An 18,822-nucleotide genomic window follows, 5' to 3' on the forward strand; every position below is an offset into this window, starting at 1 on the left:
AAGTTCTTCAATTTAAAACAAAGGTATACTACGGATATAAAATTGAGTGGAGATGCAGAAGCTAGAGCCATAACCACACAATAAAGGAAAAATAAGCACTAGAAGACATTCAAATGTGTGTCACAAATTTCACCATGGACGGCAATTAAAATCTGCTGTGTTTAGGAGAAAGCAATGGCAACCCACTCCAGTACTCTTGCCTGGAAAATCCCATGGATGGAGGAGCCTGGTGGGCTGCAGTCCATGGGGTCGCTAAGAGTCCGACATGGCTGAGCGACTTCACTGTCACTTTTCACTTTCATGCATCGGAGAAGGAAATGGCAACCCACTCCAGTATTCTTGCCTGGAGAATCCCAGGGACGGCGGAGCCTGGTGGGCTGCCGTCTATGGGGTTGCACAGAGTCGGACATGACTGAAGCAACTTAGCAGCAGCAGCAGTGGAAGGAAAAATGAAGTTTGTTGTATAAAGGGGACATTTTCAAGAAACATAAGGAATTCGATAAGTGTTTACCTTTCAACAGTCAAAAAACAAACAATGAAATTAGTGGCTAAAATCAGAATTAAAAATTCAACAGAAAAAAACTTTGAACATTTTTAATACGATCTGAGTTTGTAATTTTGTTCAGCTATGAAATGGCTTGGATTCTTACACAAAAAAAACAGTGTCATTTTAGATGGAAATGTAGTAAAAGAATTTTGAGGAAAGCCTAAAAAAATATTTTACAAAAAGTGAATGGTCTTTAGTTAAGCCAACAATAACTGCCCAGAGAGTACAAAGCATTTCTAACAATATCAAAGATTGAATCAAAATTTGAAAATTTTGAAATATTTTTCCTTAGCTTTAGATGAGTTGGGTGCTAGAAGCTGCCCAATTAATAATTTGTATGTTTTGCCTCAAGATTTCCAAATATATGAAAAAATATTGTCAAATTGCAGCCTAAAATAGAAACTCATGGTAAAGATATTTTCTAATCTTTTATATTTGTCAGATGAATTTCATCTATATGTGAAAAAATAGTTTCTATCATAACAGACATTACTTCAGCTAACCTGCGTTAAAGTCTGGATTTACTGGGATTTAATAGACTGATGTTTGCTTGGTTTTTTTGTTTTTGTGTTTTTTTGCTTTATTGCTACATTCTATTGCATGATACATATAGACACATACTAAAAACATTTGTACTCAGTATGGATAAATTGTTAAAATGGTTCAGTACATACTTGCAAATGATACAATGAAGAATGGAAGAAACACAAGATGATGAGTGTAATGATACTATGTTCTTTACCAATGCCCCTGAGTGAGAGATAGGCGAATTTTACCAGGATTCTTGTACTGTTAACTCCAATTCACATTTTCTTAAGAGGAACGCTTACCAAATCATTCTTTTCAATTATTATTTCACTCAATAATCAAAGATAAAAAATGGCCTTGTGATGTATACTTTTTCACCTGTATCCATGCTGCATATGTCTTTCTTCTTTTTTTCCCCCCACACCCCAAGGCATGCAGGATCCTAATTCCCAACCAGGGATCGAACCTGTGCCCCCTTGCAGTGGGAGAGCAGAGTCTTAACCACTACACCTCCTGGGAAGTACACCAATGAAAATTTAATGTTTGAGTTTAGATGTACTATAAATATAAAATACACACCAGATTCTGAAGACTTGAATACAGAAATGATATATCTCATTAGTTGTTTTTTATATTAATTACATGTCAAACTGACATTTTAGAATTATTTGGTTAAATAAAATATATTACTAAAATAAATTGTACAATGTCTTTGTACTCATTTAAAAAAATAACCAGTTTGGGGGGCTGTCTGGGCCTTCATTACTGCGCGGGCTTTTCCCTAGTTGTGGTGAGTGGAGGCTACTCTCTAGTGGTGGAGCGCAGGCTTCTCGTTGTGGTGGCTTCTCTTGTTGCAGGGCAAGGGCTATAGGGCCTGTGGGCTCAGTAGTTGTGGCTCCCACGCTCTAGAGCATAGGCTCAGTACTTGCGGTACATGGGCTTAATTGTTCTGAGGCCCATGGGATCTTGCATCAGGAACGGAAACCGAGTCTCCTGCACTGGCAGGCAGATTCTTTACCACTGAGCCACCAGGGAAGCCATCTTTGTACTCATTTTAACGGGGCTACTAGGCAATTTAAATGATACATGCAGCTAGCACTCCATTTACTTTATTTTGAATCTGCTAGCAACGCAGGGAACCTGGGTTCAACCCCTGGGTCAGAAAGAACCCCTGGAGAAAGGCATGGCAATCCACTCTAGTATCCTGCCTGGAAAATCCCATGGAGAGGACCCTGGTGGGCTACAGTCCATGGAGTCGCAAAGAGTTGGACACGACTGAGCAACTAACACTTTTACTTTCACTTTGGGACAAAGGGAATGACCGCAGTCCTGCACAGGACGCCTGAGAGAATGAAGGAAGTTTAGAGGATGACGATAACCCCCAGCCCGAGTAAGTCAGGTTGCCACGTATAGCGTGCCGTAACAGACCACGTCACATGCCATGGGGAGGCAAAAAGCGGGCATGATCCCCGACATCCCCACAGATGGGACATGGGGATTCTGAGTGGCACTGTCCAAGGCCACAGAGATCCAGACACTCACTCAGATCTACTCATGCCTCTAGTTCTGAACTCTCTCCATCTTATCTTAGCTACCAAGTATGCAAACATAGAGAACATTACTTTTCACAGTATCCTCTGTTTTTTTTTAAAAAAATCCTACCTTTATCTTTAGGAAAAAAATCATAGAATGAACAAGCATTTTATCAAAATTTCTAAATGAATAACCTCAATAAACAATCCCACTTCTACTCCTAGCTCTTGTGAAACAAACTTCTGAGTTCTAAATATGTAAATAAGGGGACATCTCTGGTGGTCCAGTGGTTAAGAATCCACCTTGCAATGCAGGGGACGTGGGTTTGATCCCTGGTCAGGGAACTAAGATTCCAAAGGCTGTGGAATAGCTAAGCCATAACTAGAGAATCCATGCGCTACAACTAAAGATCTTGAATGATGCAACAAAGATTCCATGTCACAACTAAGATCCGATGTAGTCAAGTAAATAAATGTTAAAAAACAAATAAATATGAATATATGTAAAAAGAAGACTTTATGAAGCTTTGTTCTTTAGAAGTAGCTGACAAATCACGAAAATCCATCACAGGGAGAGGATGATACGTAAGTTACTGAGGGGCAGTGAGTCTGAGCCAAAAGGTGGAAATATTCCTATCAACACAAGTTAGTAAATATCTAGAGCCTGCAAAGCAGGATGACTGGGGAAAAGAGTATTTTCATTGAGTTACGCCTTCTAGTGTTGTCTTATGTAAGTGATGTGTTTGGCTACATACGCATTCACACTAGTCACTGTAGAGGGAATTCTGGAGACCTGGTTTTAGGGGCCCCACCCCTCTTTCATTTATACAGTATGGACTCTGACCCTCGAATGAGTCCAAGACTTGACATAAATTAATTCAACTAATCCTTACAACAACCCTGAGGTAGTTGCTATTATTACCCTCATTTTCCAGAAAAGGAAACTAAGGCATAGGGTCAAATGCTCAGTGTGTGCCACTGTTACAGACATTACGTACATTACAACCTCTTTGTGAAGGATGCACTGAGGCCTAGAGGGGTTAGAAACTTTGCCCAAGCTGTTAAGAAGAGTTGAAATTAAAACCCAAGCTGCTGATCCTAGATCTTAATCACTGACTCAGGCTGCTCCCTTCCACCTTATGATACCACTCTTCTTTTTTTGTTTTGTTCTGTCACACAGCAAGGCATATGAGATCTTATTCCCTGACCAGGGATGGAACTCATGCTCCCTGCATTGAGGAGGAAATGGCAACCCATTCCAGTATTCTTGCCTGGAGATTCCCATGGACAGAGGAGCCTGGCGGGCTACAGTACATAGGTCACAAAGAGTCGGACACTGGACTGACTTAATCACTTTGAGTCTTAACCACTGGACCATCAGGGAAGTCCCATGATGCTGTTCTTTTGGCAGCAAGCCATGAGCGAACTGCTCAGAGATGGGCAGTGTGGTAGATACCAGTATATTCTCCCCAGGTGTCCCTTCTGAGGGGCCCCTGGCTGCTGAGAGTTGACTGCTATAAGCATATGTGTACCCCTTCTCTAGGGACCAGCTGCTGCCTAGAAATGCTGGGAAGGTGCGTCCTCCCATAGCCCGTGGTTGACCGACATCAGAGTCTAGACTATCAAGGGGCAGTTTGCTCCCAATTTCCATGGAATCAGGCTGAGCTGAGATTTCAGCTGAAACCACCTCTTTGCTTGGCTGCTTCCCGGGCTTCCCTGGTTCTCAGTGAGTTTCTCCTGCGAGCCCGCTCCTCATTAATCACTGCCATGAGAAGCCCTGTCTCAGACTCTGCTTCAAGGGATCCTCACCTAAGAGTTGTTACTGTTGTTGAGTCGCTAAGTCCTGTCTGACTCTTTGCAACCCCATGGACTATAGCCCGCCAGGCTCCTCTGTCCATGGGATTCTCATACTGGAGTGGTTGCCATTCCTGGGGAATAGTCCCGACCCAGGGATTGAACCTGTGGATTAGCAGACAGATTTTTTACCACTGAGCCACCAGGGAAGCTCCTCATGTAAGAGACAGACAGGCTTTACCAGACACAAACAGCAAAGTTTGGATAACAATCAAAACTAATATTTGGGGACTTCCCTGGCAGTCCAGTGGTTAAGACTCCTAGTTTCCAATGCAGGAGGCACAGGTTTGATCCCTGGTCAGGGAACTAAGATTCCAGCAATGTGGCAACACACACACACACACACACACACACACACACACCAAAACTGATCTTTGATTGCTTTCTAAATGAAAGTATTTTCACTCTTAAAAGACAATTCCACATTCTGCTTAAGTGCTTCAGGATGAAAGCTCACATTTAGGTGACAATGGAAAACACTGGGTCTTAAAGAACACTTACTTCACTAAAGATGCTTTGCGACACAGTTTGTCGGCCCCTCTGTAGTAATTCACCAACTGCATCAGCCCAGGCTCATGACCTGTGAAGCAGAGAGGAGGTTCAGAAAGGAAACAGACCGTTTCTCCAATGGAAAACAATGTCAGCACCCGCATACAGGACAGAGAGCAGCGTGTCATGCCTAGCTCGTCTTTCCCCCGTTATCAGACTGGGTGTTGGAAAGACAGGGATTCTGTTGCCCTGCGCCTCAATGCCCCTTTGCTCAGTTTTCGGCTGGCAATTCTCCCCCTTCCCAGAGTGGAGAATATACCAGTATCATAGGTCTGCCAAGGACCACTGCTGCCTTTGTTCCTAGGGTGGACAAGTATTTTCTATTTTGCCTCTCCTGGATTCCCACTGTACCCCACTCGTGGCTTAACACATGGATTTAATAATCTCTATACAGTAAAGACTCAAATGGTCAGACTTCTGATGTTGCTACCCTTGCTCTCGACAGCCATCGAGGAAGGCAGTAGAGCTAAGGTCCTGCTATTCGCAAGCATGCCTACCTCTGCAAGCTTCTAGGAGAGCCACTAGCTAGCTTAGGGGGGACGGTGGAGAGGTCATGTCTATAAATTCAGAAGACCTGAGAATATTCTTCTGTGCATACTCCCACAGGGAAACTCATTTTCAGTAGGTTGCACTGCATGTCCCCTCCTCTATAAAACTAAAGCAGAAGGATACAAATAAAAACAAAAGCCTCAATTAAAAATTTTTTATTGAAGTAGTTGATTTACAATATTGTGTTAGTTTCAGATGTACAGCAGTGATTCAGTTATACATATCTCTATATATATTTCAGATTCTTTTCCACTATAAGTATTTAATAATCATACCCATTATAAGATATTGAATATAATTCCCTGTGCTATACAATAAATTCTTCTTTTTCATCTATTTTATAAATAGTAGTGTGGATTGGTTAATCTCATAGGCCTAATTTTTCCCTTCCCCTCCCTCCCCTTTGGTAACCATAAGTTTCTTTTCTATGTCTGTGAGTCAGTTTCTGTTTTGTAAATAAATTTATTTGTACTATTTTTTTAGATTCCACATATAGGTGATACATATTTGTCTTTCTCTGTGTGACTTATTTCACGCAATATGATAATCTCTACAAAAGCCTCAATGTATATTTAACATCCTAACAAAATGCACTGAGTTTTCAGCCACACAAAAGTAGAATGAAACAAAGGGAGTTTGAATTGAAGATGCCAGATGTAAGAATAATTCATCTGACGACAGCATATAATCAAATAAGTTTCAGGCACTAACTAGCTCTTATTATCTCCCTAAGACAGGTGGACTGGTTCACACCTAAACTGCCCACCTTCTCATCTCCATGGCACCAGCATTCTTGGGCCTTTATCCGGCTGGGCCATCTCCTTGGGTTTCGCACTGTGTACAAAAGATAAATACCCCTAACACTGAAGTCATATAATGACCTGGCTGTGGGATGCTGTTTTGCTTTTTTTTTTTGGCTTGCTTTTAAGAAGCTAACCTTTAAAAAAATTTTTTTATTGAAGTATAAGGGTTTGTTTTATTTTTTGGCTGACACTTTTTTAGAATTTCTTTTTTTAATTTTTATTCTATATTGGACTAGAGTTGAATTGGGGCTTCCCTGGTGGCTCAGTGGTAAAGAATCCACCTACAATGCAGGAGTTGCAGGTTCAATCCCTTGGTAGGGATGATCCCCTAGAGGAGGGCATTGCAGCCCAGTCCAGTATTCTTGCCTGGAGAATCTCACGGACAGAGGAGCCTGGGTGGGCTATAGTCCATAGGGTTGCAAAGAGCTGGACATAACTGAAGAGACTTAGCGCGCGTGCACACAGTTGTTATTTCCGGTTATACAGCGAAGTGATTCAGTTATACATATATAGAATAGTTTGCACCTGCTAATATCAAACTCCCAATCAGGATACTTGGGAGTTAAAGTTATACAAGTTTCTGATGTATCATGGGAACTCCATCGAAGGACTGATTCCAACCCCCAGAAATCTTAGAATAAGAGAATGTGCCCAGAGATTGCCTTTTATCTCCCCAGGAAGTCCTCAGCTTTCTCATAAAAACCAAATGTTTACTGAGCAACTGCTGACTTCACGGTATCAGTGTAGGTTTTGGACCTTTTAGAATTCTGCTTCAACAGCCTAGTGCTGAGCCCCACAGCAGTGCTGATGGCCCCTGCTTCCACCACCGCTGAGCCACTGTTATCGGTTGCTTTTTTCTAATTTATTTATTTTTTATTGAAGGATTGTTGTCAGTTTTTAATTTTAGGATTCCGATTTCATCAGCTAGACACCATCCAGTCCAAAGAAGAAAGTCTGTCAGGCAGGGAAGCAGAGAGAGTAAGGAGGAAATTAAACATTCTCAACAACAAGCAGGTCTTTTTCTTTCAAGGAAGGCATTCTTCTTGCTGAGGGCTTCCTGGGGAGACAGTTTAACAAAAGGCCATCTCCAGGCACATTCTCTATATTCCAGAATTTCTGGGGGTTGGAATCAGCTCTTCCATGGAGTCCCCATCATACATTAGAAATTTGTGTAAGAATAAAAAGTTGTTCGTGGTCCCATTTTAATGAAATTTCAGTAAGGATAGGGTGAACCCCCTTCATTGCTCAGATCATTACAATTCTACAGGCCCCCACCCAACTGTGCGCTCTCTGTAAGCTCATCAAGGGCTTATGGTTTGGTCGATAAGTTGTGTCTGATTCTTTGCAATCCCATGGATTCTAGGCCACCAGGCTTCTCTGTCTATGGGATCCTCCAGGCAAGAATGCTGGAGAGGGTTGCCATTTCCTTCTCCAGGGGATCTTCTCCATCTTGGGACTGAACCCATGTCTCCTGCATTGGCAGGTGGATTCTTCACTGCTGAGCCACCAAGGAAGCCCTTAGCAAGGACAAGTCAGTTTCAAATGGCTATTTTCATTCTTTGCCTCTTCCATCTCTCCACCCTCTGACCACACCTATTTCTAAAAAACGGTCTCCTCTACTGGAGGTAGGACAGTGCCCTCTTTGGGACGCCCTCCAAGGCACAGATGACTTTTTCTCATTATCAGTCCTCCCCTTCCATTCTTTGGCAATATGTTGGGGTCCCAAACCCAGGGGAATTTTGGCAGGGCGCACTGGCGACCTCGAGTGAGGCTGCAATTCCCGGATGACTGTGCAGTGAGGAGTGGCCGTGAGACTACGCTCAGGTTAATGAGATGTGAAAGGAAGTGATCCGCACAACTTCTGGATTACGTCATCTAAAAAGGAGCCGCTGGTCCTCTCCTTCCCCAGCCCCTTCCTACAGGCGGATATGGAGATGTGGTGCTGCCTGCAGCAACCATGGGCGCTAAGGGAACTCCCTCGGAGAGAGCAGGGCAGAGAATCCAGTGTCACGAAAAATCTGCATTCAACACGCAACTGTGGAAACGTGTTCTTTGGTGGTCTAAGGAATGGTCCAAAATCAGACACCCTTCCGCCCTTCGCCGGGCTGGGTTCACTAGTTTGGGAATTCAGAGGTCTTTTCCAAATCCCCTGACAGTTTATTTGAGTCTTGGGGAGCTCAATCCTCAGGGCTTTCAACACACGCAAGCACCCCTCCCGAGCCCACACAGGCAGGGCGGAATCCTCGGAGGAGGAAATATGCAAGTGGACTCCAGCCACACAGCCGTCCCCGGCTCGCGGAGCCTCGCACCGCCCGGCGATCCGCCCAGCCGACCTGCCCGTTTTGGGGGTGTCGGGCCCTGGGGAATCCGGGGAACAAGCGTTCTCGGCTCCCCACCCCCGGAGAGACCGACGCCCCCGCGGGGAGGGGGCTGCGGGGACCGGTCATTGTCAGGAGGCAGCTGCCGTCCCGGGGGCCCGCACAGCCACTCCCGCCCCAAATTCGATCGAGGGCACGAGAAGACAAGATAAACGCTGCGCCTGGCCCTCTACAGATGCAGTTTTCGATATGACCGAGGAACGAGAGGAGGGGAAAAGGTTTCCGACCTTAAACAAAAGCTCTCGTCCTACGGGTGGAGGGAAGGAGCAGGAGGGCGCAAAACGGGGACGCTCACCCAGTCTCCCGAAGGGCAGCCGGTTCCTTTCTCCCAGCATCAGATTGAACCTGGGGTTGTCCCGCCGCAGCCGCTTCCAGTGGCCGGTGGCGAGCAGCAGCCGGGACACCTCGGCGTAGACGCTGCTGTTCTCGTCGCGCACCACGAAGGTGTACATGGCGAAAGGCCGCGCGCCCGGGCCGCCCCGGCAGCCGCCGCAGGGACCAGCCGGCCGGGCGGCTGCTCAACTAGGGACCAGCCCGGGCGCCAGCCGCTCGCCAGCCCCGCTCCGGCCCCGCCCCGCACGCTCCGACCGCGCCCCCACGCCCTCCCCCAGCGACTCCCGGGTCCGGGAGGAATGCCCGAGGTTGAGGGCCTGGGCCTCTGCTGGAGCCGCGAGCGCAGCCGGGACCCCGCGCCCACCTCCGGCGCGGCCCCGCCCATCCTTGGTGCGGCCACTCCCACCACCGGCGTGGCCCCGCCTCCGCCCCGTGATTCCGTGCGGCCGGCCCTGCGGCTGGCTACGCGGTGGAGGATTGTACCCATAGGCTCGCCCGGCACCCTCCTCGGGCCGGCTCCCTGAGCCTGAGGGTGTGGGGGCTGGCTGGAGGAGGGGGAGCGCGGCGGCGGGAGCGGGCCCTGGAGAGGACCGGAAACTGGGGCGGTCCTCCCGAGCCCAGGGTCACTGTCGAGGGGCGGGGACTGGGCGGTGTCGGAGGATCACTTTTCAGGGGGTTTGCTCCAGTAGCTTTCCACCTGCTATTTCAAGGGGACATTTTATGGATTAAAAGCAAGTTCTAAGGCTTCATTCTGTGTCTACGATGCTCTTTTACTCTCCTGCTTAAAGACCGCAGAGAATCAGAAGCATTCCGGTGGCTGCTGGTTTCCTTTGGAGTGAATGCTCCTTTCACCTTCTGAGACCTCCTGGGTGGCGCACAGCCGGGGGTTGGAGGTGACTTTAGATTCCTTAGGTCACTGGCATGGGGCTTCCCTGGTGGCTTAGTGGTAAAGAATCCACCTGCCAATGCAGGAGACACAGGAGACTGGGGCTCAATTCCTGAGTGGGCAAGATCCTCTGGAGAAGGAAATGGCAACCTACTCCAATAGGCTTGCCTGGGAAATCCCATGGACAGAAGAGCTTGGCGATCTACAGTCTATAGGGTCGCAAAGAGTGGGTCACAATTGAGCGACTAAGGTTGTTGGTCCCCTGCATACAGGCCCTGGGGAGCCCTGAATCTGCACTGCTCTTACCAGCAATGGGTCACTCGTTTTCCCTTCTTGAGACCGATTTCTCCTTATGAGTGAGGGGAGGGTGGTACTTTGAAGTCCGTTCAGTCCTGATCTCACTCTAAATTCCTTTTAGGAAACAATTTTTGATGCATTTGAGGGAAGGAGAGAGGATTTCTCGCAGACGTTCCTAGACTTCCTTATAAATTACCCACATCAGCCAGGCCCCTCACATCTCTTACTCTTCTTTAGCGAAAGAGCATCCTGGACCTGCTCTCCCAGTGCTCACGGTATTTTCTTAGCATATTAAGAGTGCTCTCCTCCTTCGCATTTTGCCTTTATTCCCAGGGGTGAGTACTTGCCTGTTTTGCGCACAAGCTTCCAGTTGGGCCACTATCTGGAGGCATCACTGGCTGTGAGAAGCTGGCTCAGCGGGGAAACGGAGCAGGCCCAGGAGGGCGGGAGTGATTACATTTCCTCACCCGCAAGCCCCACCCCCAGCAGTCCGACATCCCTGAGGAATGAGAGTTGGTAGATAGTCCCCCAGCTTCCTCACCCCTCCAGTGAATGAATCTGAGGGGAGGCATCCTTCTACACTTTAATTCAAGGTCATCGGCAGAAGCATTCCAGTTGTCCACAGCTGTAACCTGTTCATTCATGCATCTTCTCTTGTTGGATTCCTTCCTTCTTCTGGTTTACTGTCCCACCTCTCTTGGGATCACTTACCAAATAAACTCCTTGCTCTCAATCCCTTTATCAGGGCCACCTTTTGGGGGAATTCAGGTGAAAACATTGTAACTGCTTCTCTTAACAGCCAGTCATCTTAAATATTTATTTATTTGGGTGTGGCATGCAAGATTTTCAGTTGTGGCATTCAAACCCTTAGTTCCTTGACCAGTGCTGGAACCCAGGCCCCCTGTATTGGGAGCATGGAGTCTTAGCCACTGGATCACCCAGGGAAGTGCCATTCACAGCCAGTCATATTGACAGTGACACCCACTTTCAGCCTTCTTCCTCACTCACTCCTCCTGCACCACCCACTCACCCCTGCAAGCTGGCTTCTCTCTCTACTTCTCCACAGCCATGAATTTCATTAGGACTCTGCTGCTGCTGCTGCTGCTGCTGCTGCTAAGTCACTTCAGTTGTGTCCGACTCTGTGTGACCCCATAGACGGCAGCCCACCAGGCTCCCCAGTCCCTGGGATTCTCCAGGCAAGAACACTGGAGTGGGTTGCCATTTCCTTCTCCAATGCATGAAAGTGAAAAGTGAAAGTGAAGTCGCTCAGTCGTATCCGACTCTTAGCGACCCCATGGACATCTACAGATGTTACCATCTGTAACATCACCACAATCATTCCATGCTTCCGTACTGCATGTGCCTCCTGGCTGTTCTTCTTGTTTTAGCTCCTTTACCTTCCCTCTTCCCTGAACATCATTACTGGGTTAATCTTTCTAAAACACAGCATTCATCATGTCTATCCACCCATCAGAAATGGCAATGGTTCATTGAAGCCAGCATCCTCAGTTTCAAGTTCATAGCCTTTCATTAAGTCTTCCCATTGGAAATTCCCTACAGTGTCTCCCACACTCCTTCAGCCAGTTTCTAAAGTGCCCTGATCATCATCAAGGTCAAATGAAACTGTGTTTTAATGCTGAGTGTGTATTGAACCTGCCCAAATAGATGAACCAAATACCATATGAATTGTAAATACTTACTAATCAAAATCTTTAATGAGCCAGCATTTTCTTTCTCATAATTATGCTAAGTAAAATAAGACTTACTATTTCTTTAGCTTGAGGTCTAAGTTTCTCCTAAGCATTTTGGAGATATCCTTCAATGGAGCTGTTGACCCCTTTCCTGAGGAAGAATGCCCACAATGTCCTTCTGCCCCTAGAGAACCTACATTGCTGTTCTCATGATGCTAAGCGCGTGATGTTACGTTCACTGGATCATAAGCTCAAGGACCATGTTGTTCAGCTTTACATTTTGGCATTTCTTGTCGGGCTTTTCCATGGCAGGTATTTAATACTTTCTGAAGGAAGAAAAAAAAATAGTCCTAACTGTTGTGAACACATGATGGGAGAGTTTTGTTTGTTTTTCCAATCAGGACATAAAACTATAAAATGAAAAGCTTTCACATACAGGAAAAGTTTAATTGGAATCACTCCTTCTGCCTTTGACAGACTGATTTCAGCAAACTCTTCCTGGATATTATGCTGTATACAAAAGTCCATGAACCACATAGGTCTTTTTTTTTAAAATAATTTTTTATTGGGAATTCCCGAGTGGTATGTGGGCAAGACTTCTGAAACAGGCGGTGTGGGTTTGATCCCTCATTAGGGAGTTAAGATCCCACATGCCTTGGGCAAAAAGAAAAGAAAAGAAAAGAAAAGATACCTAGAAGCATAAAACAGAAGCAATATTGTAACGTTCAATAAAAGAGTTAAAAAATTTATTTGGCTGCACCCCTTCTTAGTGTGACAAGTGGGATCTTGTGGTTTCAGCGTGTGAATGCTTAGTTGCAGCATGTGGGAACTCATTCCCTGACCCTACCCCAGCTCAGCCCACACCCCACACCAGCCAGGGCCCCTGCTGCACATCCTGGTGCTGTTCTTTTAAGGCAGTGAGGTAAGCTCTGACCAGATTACTCCTTTCCCATCAGATTCCTGCTGGACCTTGAGAGTGGGATGGGTTTGCAGCCCATGAACACAGACGAAGAGGAGACCTACCTCCACACAGTTCATGGGATCACAAACAACTGGACATGACTTAGTGACTGAACGACAACACATCCAACCATGGAAAAGAGCCATGGAAATAGGACCAATAGAGACCAGAATGTACCCACAATTATGACTTTGGAACAGAAGGACTGGAGGAAGCTTAGAAGTTTGTCAATGGTGGGTAATACCAGAATCGATGGGGTTTTTTTAGTTTGTTTTTGCTTTATTTTTATCTTTCAGCTATACCGCACAGCATGTGGGATCTTAGTCCCTGGCCAGGGATTGAACCCTAGTTCCCTACATTGGAAGTGTAGAGTCTTAACCACTGGACAGCCAGGGAAGTCCTGAGAATTGTTTTTTTTTTGTACTACATTTTATGTCAAGAGGCATCTGCGGAGACATAGAGAACAGACTTGGGAACACAGTGCGGGAGGGAGAGGGTGGGACAAATTGACAGAGTAGCACTGAAACAAAATTGACAGAGTATTACTGAAACATATACATTACCGTATGTAAAACAGATGGCCAGTGGGAATTTGCTGTGTGACATAGGGAGCTCAAACCTGGTGCTCTGTGACGACCTAGAGGAGTGGGATGGGGAGGGAAGTGGGAGGCAGGTGCAATAGGGAGGGCACATATGTATACCTATGACTGATTCATATTGATGTACGGTAGAAACCAACACAATTGTAAAGCAATTACCTTAAAATTAAAAATAAATAAGTTTAAAAAAATGTTAATTTGCTAATTAACAGCTTCGACATTTTCGGAGCCACTCTGTCCGGAGAGTGTTGCACTCCTCTATCCTCATCCAGCCCATCCACGCAGCTAATGGACACCAAATTGACGCACTAGGTTGTAAAGTCCTTGGAGGATGGCACCTTGACCTTTTCATCTTTAGATCCATCCAAGCACCTCTCATACCACAACGAGAATATTTTCCACTTCAATTGAACTTCTTAATGCTGAGATTGCAATGACTGTGTTGGTATTTCTAGCAGCATGGGTGGTTGAAACAGAGGCTTTGGAACACAGGAAATGCCTTATTCTCAAGGAAGGAACTGCTCATTCAATATTTAACAAATCCTTGTTCCAGACTTCGCTCCCCAAGGCACAGAGGACACAAGATGCTGCCTGCACAGAGCTTCTGTTCCTGGGGAAATCTGGATTTTCCTGGATGCTACTGAGAGGAATTTTAACTGGAAAAGCACTTATTTCCACTACTTCGCAGCTGCAGTTCTGGGTGGGGGTGACAGTCATGAGGGACAAGAATACCTTCAGGAAACCTCACACCTCACCATTTTTCCTCTGTCTTCGTGTTCATTCAGGGATGAATGCAATGACTCCCATGCAGAGACACAGGAAAATAGAAAAATAACTCAGTGAGCTGCAGTCAGAGGACATTGTGAAATCTAGAGTTACAGGGTACCAGTGACTGAGGTGACACCCATGCCTCCTATTCAGTGGAGCCCACACCCACCTTCTGCCTGGATCATGTTGCTGCAATGTGATCCCTGCTCAGAGTTTACGCACAGGGTGACAGACCTGTGAATAACCAACTTAACTAGATATTGGTGGCATCTTTTCAAACTAAGACATCCAGGAAGTCACCATTTAGCATTAATTTAAAAATTACTTATTTACTTTTGGCTTCACTGGGTCTTCATTGCTGCTTGCGAGCTTTGTCTAGTTGTGGCTCTTGGACTTATTTGTCCCGTGGCACGTGGAACCTTTGTTCCCTGACAAGGACCATCCTTGAGAAGCACTGTTTGTTAATTCATTGTTATCTTAATTTCTTTCAAGTCTTTGCACATAGTTTTCTTTGAACATACTATATCTGCTTAGAAAACATTGATAAATATAACTTTTTTGTGAATAAACTTAACATTTTTAGTCACTTAGAGACAGTTTCTATTGACTGCCTTTTTTTCTTAAATACCGGTAACATTTTCCTTTTTCTTACATGTCTCATAATTTTTGTTAGAAATTGGTCATTTTAGTGACTCTGGATTTCTTTTTTCTCCTAAAGTTGTGACAAGTGTATTAAAAAGCAGAGAGATCAGTTTGCCAACAGAGGTCTGTATAGTCAAAGCTAAGGTTTTTCCAGTAGTCATGAACGAATGTAAAAGTTGGACCATAAAGAAGGCTGAGCACAGAAGAACTGATGTTTTCAAACGGTGATGCTGGAGAAAACTCTTGAGAGCCCCTTGGACAACAAGGAAATCAAACTAGTCAATCCAAAAGGAAATCAATCCTGAATATTCATTGGAAGGACTGATGCTGAATCTCCAAAACTTTGGCCACCTGATGGGAAGAGCTGACTCATTAGAAAAGTTGGGATGTTGGGAAAGATTGAGGGCAAGAGGAGAAGGGGGTGACAGAGGATAAGATGGTTAGATAGCATCACCAACTCAATGGACATGAGTTTGAGCAAACTCTGGGAGATAGTGAAGGAGATGGAAGCCTTGCATGCTGCAGTCTAAGGGGTTGCAAAGAGTCAAACATGACTGAGTGACTGAACAACAACATTTACTAGTCTGCTTGGACTATATCTGCGAAATCTGCCTATCTCTTCTGTGGTGTGTGACCACATACACATAGATGGCTTTACTCAAGAATATATTTTTGTTTTTATTTTTTAGCCTTGTTTTTTTATGGTTTCCCTGTGTCTGCACAGCTCAGTGATCAGCCAGTGATTGGACAGAGATTGTACTCAAACACCTCAAACCAGTTAGGCTTCATCTTATGCTGATGCATTTGTATGTAGACAGAAGAGCACATTCATGATGTAGGCTGTTCTCAGGTCTGTGCAAGTGGTTTCGTTTCTGATGGGTACTTTTGGGTTTTCTATGCTTATGTCCAAGACCTTAGCGACAGTCAGGAGTCCATAAATAGCTTGAGGATTCTTGATCTCTCTTACATATATGCAAAGTGTTAGCTGGGAATGTGCTTGCCCCAATCACAACCTCAACCTCTGGCCAGTAGAAACGAGTTCTTGACTCTCTTAGACTCTCCCGGCTCTGGGAAACAACTTTCACTGAGTGGGATCCTGACAAGGATCCTGAGTGTGGCCATTGTCTGCAGCTCCAAATTGAGTGAGTCCCCTTTAGTTGCAAAAGAAAAGTTGCTAGTTCTCATGGCTTTTCCCTCCCTGGTAGAACTCCATGTTGAAGGGAGAGATGGGATTAGACACAGACCAGAATGCCATTGATTTCCACCAAGTCCAGCATTTGTTCAAGTGTAAACTTCTCCGATTATTAAATGCCTCTGGCCAATTTCCAGAGTGCAGAAATGATTGGGGGCAATTTTGTCCATCTTTATGGTTGTTTTTAGGGGAAAGCATTTGACAGTCTCCTCACTCAGCCATATCCAGAAGTACTGCCTGAAATCAACTATCCTTCCCAAAGCTTTCATATTGAACTCTTTGAATCAAATTCTCTCTGTTTTAAGTATCTAAACTGATTTCTGTTTTCCTGATTAGACACAACTCAGACACCATGCAGTCTTTAGGAACTTATTGCAAATCGAGGAATGCGTGATAATTTGAATAGGAAATAATTCTCAAAGGTTTGGCACCATTCATGTCCCCCAGTCTTTTGTTTCCTCACTTGTAAAGAGAAATTCAAAGTGAAATTCATAACACTTATCTAATTAAATTGCTTTAGGAAATAAGGAAGATAATATATGGAAAACATCTGGGACTCAGTGTGTGTGTGTGTGTGTGTGTGTGTGAGTCACTCACACACACACACTGACCCCATAGACTGTAGCGTGCCAGGCTCCTCTGTCCGTGGAATTCTCCAGGCAAGAATACTGGAGTGGGCTGCCATTTCCTTCTCCCGGGGATCTTCCCAACCCAGGTATCAAACCCTGGTCTCCTGCATTGCAGTCAGATTCTTTACCATCTGAGGTACCAGGGACGCCCTTGGGACTCAATACACACATTAAATACATATTTAATTCTATTTCCTCTCCACTTTAAGACTCCATTTCTTTTATTGTTCCCCAGGAAACACCAGCCTGAATATTCACTCACAAACCAGATTCTTGCAAAAATCTACACACGAGGGAGCTGGAAAGGAGCCAGGTTAATTAAACTGCTTAGCGATCTTACTTGTAGAAGCCTAATTTCCTTTCAGTTGCCCTCAACAAAACTTTTCAAAGACACACAGTTGAGTCTTATTTTTATGACTGAATTGATTAAAACATTTAGATTCTTTCTCCGACTGTATCTGATTCCTGTTTCTGTAAATAAGCAGGACTTTCAATACTGCAGAGACAATAGACCTTCAATAGTTCTATGCATAAATTATGATGTTTGCTTGTCAGCAATACTGTCAGTGACGTCAGTGACAGAGTCAGCTAACAGTCGGGAGATACCACAGTCTCGAATTGCAGCGTGGATGTGAATCGATTCCTGTGGCTGGTTTTAAAAAACTGGATTTCTTACATATACAGTGAATCCAGTCTTCTGCTCTTTGGCTTAGAGTGTGGAAAGCATCTTCCCATCAAGGTAAGCAAAAATGTCCATGTTTTCCCCCTTGTTGGTTCTCTATGGGTGGCTACACTTTCATGATTGTCAGTTAAAGATGAATCAAATGGTTTTTATGACTCATGCTCTTGGTGTAAGATGGTGTTGGCTGATCTCTAAGCATACTCAGAAGCAGGAATAATCATATTCTCCTCTTAGAAGGAGTAATTTTTTTTAATCTAGAATAAACTCTTCTTATCTGAAATAATTTATTTTATAATACATTTTTGGTGCATTAAAATGTTTTATGAACAGACTTCATACTAAAAATATTGTATGGGTATCCAATTAAAAATGATCCATTAAAATAATAAAGTTTAAAAATACTAAATAAAAACAAATTTTATATTTTAATTTTTTAACCATTGAGACACAGAAGAAATAAGTTAAAAATATTTATTTATTTTCTTTTATTGCTTTAGAGGTGTCATTCTATCATCTTCTGGATTCTTTTCTTTCTATGGGGAAGTCACCTGTCAAATTTAATAGTATTCCTTTAGAGATAGCATAACTTTTTCTCTGGATGCTTATCATTTTTTTTCTCTTTATATTTAGTTTTCAGCAATTGGACTATGTAATGTTCCTACAGTTTGGGAGGGTGTTTTTATTATAAAAATTTTCTTTTTGTTTCCTCTAGCACTTCTTTTTTTTTTTAACTTGGTCCTAATTCTTTTTTATTTATTTATTAACATTTTTGATTGCACTGGGTCTTCGTTGCTGTGTGTGGGCTTCCTCTAGTTGCAGCGAGCAGGGACTGCTCTTTGTTGCAGAGCACAGACTCTAGGGCTCGAAGGCTTCAGGAGTTGTGGCATGGGCATTGCTCCTTGGTGTGTGGCATCTTCCTGGACCAGGGATTGAACTCGTGTCCACTGCATTGGCAGGTGATTCCTATCCACTGTACCACTGGGGCAGCCCAGCACTGGACTTCTAAATGCAGGCCCTGTTCCTCAAACTGTGCCCAGAATTAACAAATTCCCCCAGGAGAACAATCATCTATACTAACTTGTCTCCAAAAGATTCTCCCATCTCTGGAATTTTAATGTCTCTTAATCCTTGCTGCCTCAGCTCTCTGATGTGCTTGAAATGTAATTTTTACAATTTCTTTGACATCTGTCATAGCAGGGACTTGGACCTGTTGTAATCTATTACATCCTAACTAGGTGGTTAAGTCCGAGCCTTCCTCTTTCCATCTCATTCGTGTCACACTTCTGTCCACAGATGGAGTCTTTCCTCTTGAATGACATCGGCTCCATGACATGCAACAAAGCCATCGAGAGAATCATCTCAGCGATGACTGTTCAGCTTTGTCATCTGATCCTCTCAATGG

General features: G+C 44.5%; 1 protein-coding gene across 2 annotated transcripts in view; it reads right to left on the reverse strand.

The window, feature by feature from the left end:
• Nucleotides 1–9,594, reverse strand: part of TTL (tubulin tyrosine ligase) — a 36,679-nt gene extending 27,085 nt beyond the window's left edge. Inside the window, exons 1-2 of one of the 2 annotated variants that reach the window (XR_015136829.1) lie at nucleotides 9,036–9,323; nucleotides 4,963–5,041 (exon numbers count right to left, since the gene is read on the reverse strand). Coding sequence is in view for 1 of the 2 variants with exons in the window: in XM_086326665.1 (XP_086182791.1) it covers nucleotides 4,963–5,041; nucleotides 9,036–9,192 (236 nt within the window). In the remaining variant the exon portion in view is untranslated. Of the gene's footprint in view, nucleotides 1–4,962; nucleotides 5,042–9,035 lie in introns of both variants that reach the window. The other variant, XM_086326665.1, reaches the window with a different exon arrangement.
• Nucleotides 9,595–18,822: the final 9,228 nt, after the last annotated feature.

This window comes from Bos grunniens, chromosome 11 (genome assembly GCF_055505025.1).
Source record: "Bos grunniens cultivar Pamir isolate PY7600 chromosome 11, Bosgru_T2T1.0, whole genome shotgun sequence".
Classification (NCBI taxonomy): Eukaryota; Metazoa; Chordata; class Mammalia; order Artiodactyla; family Bovidae; genus Bos; species Bos grunniens.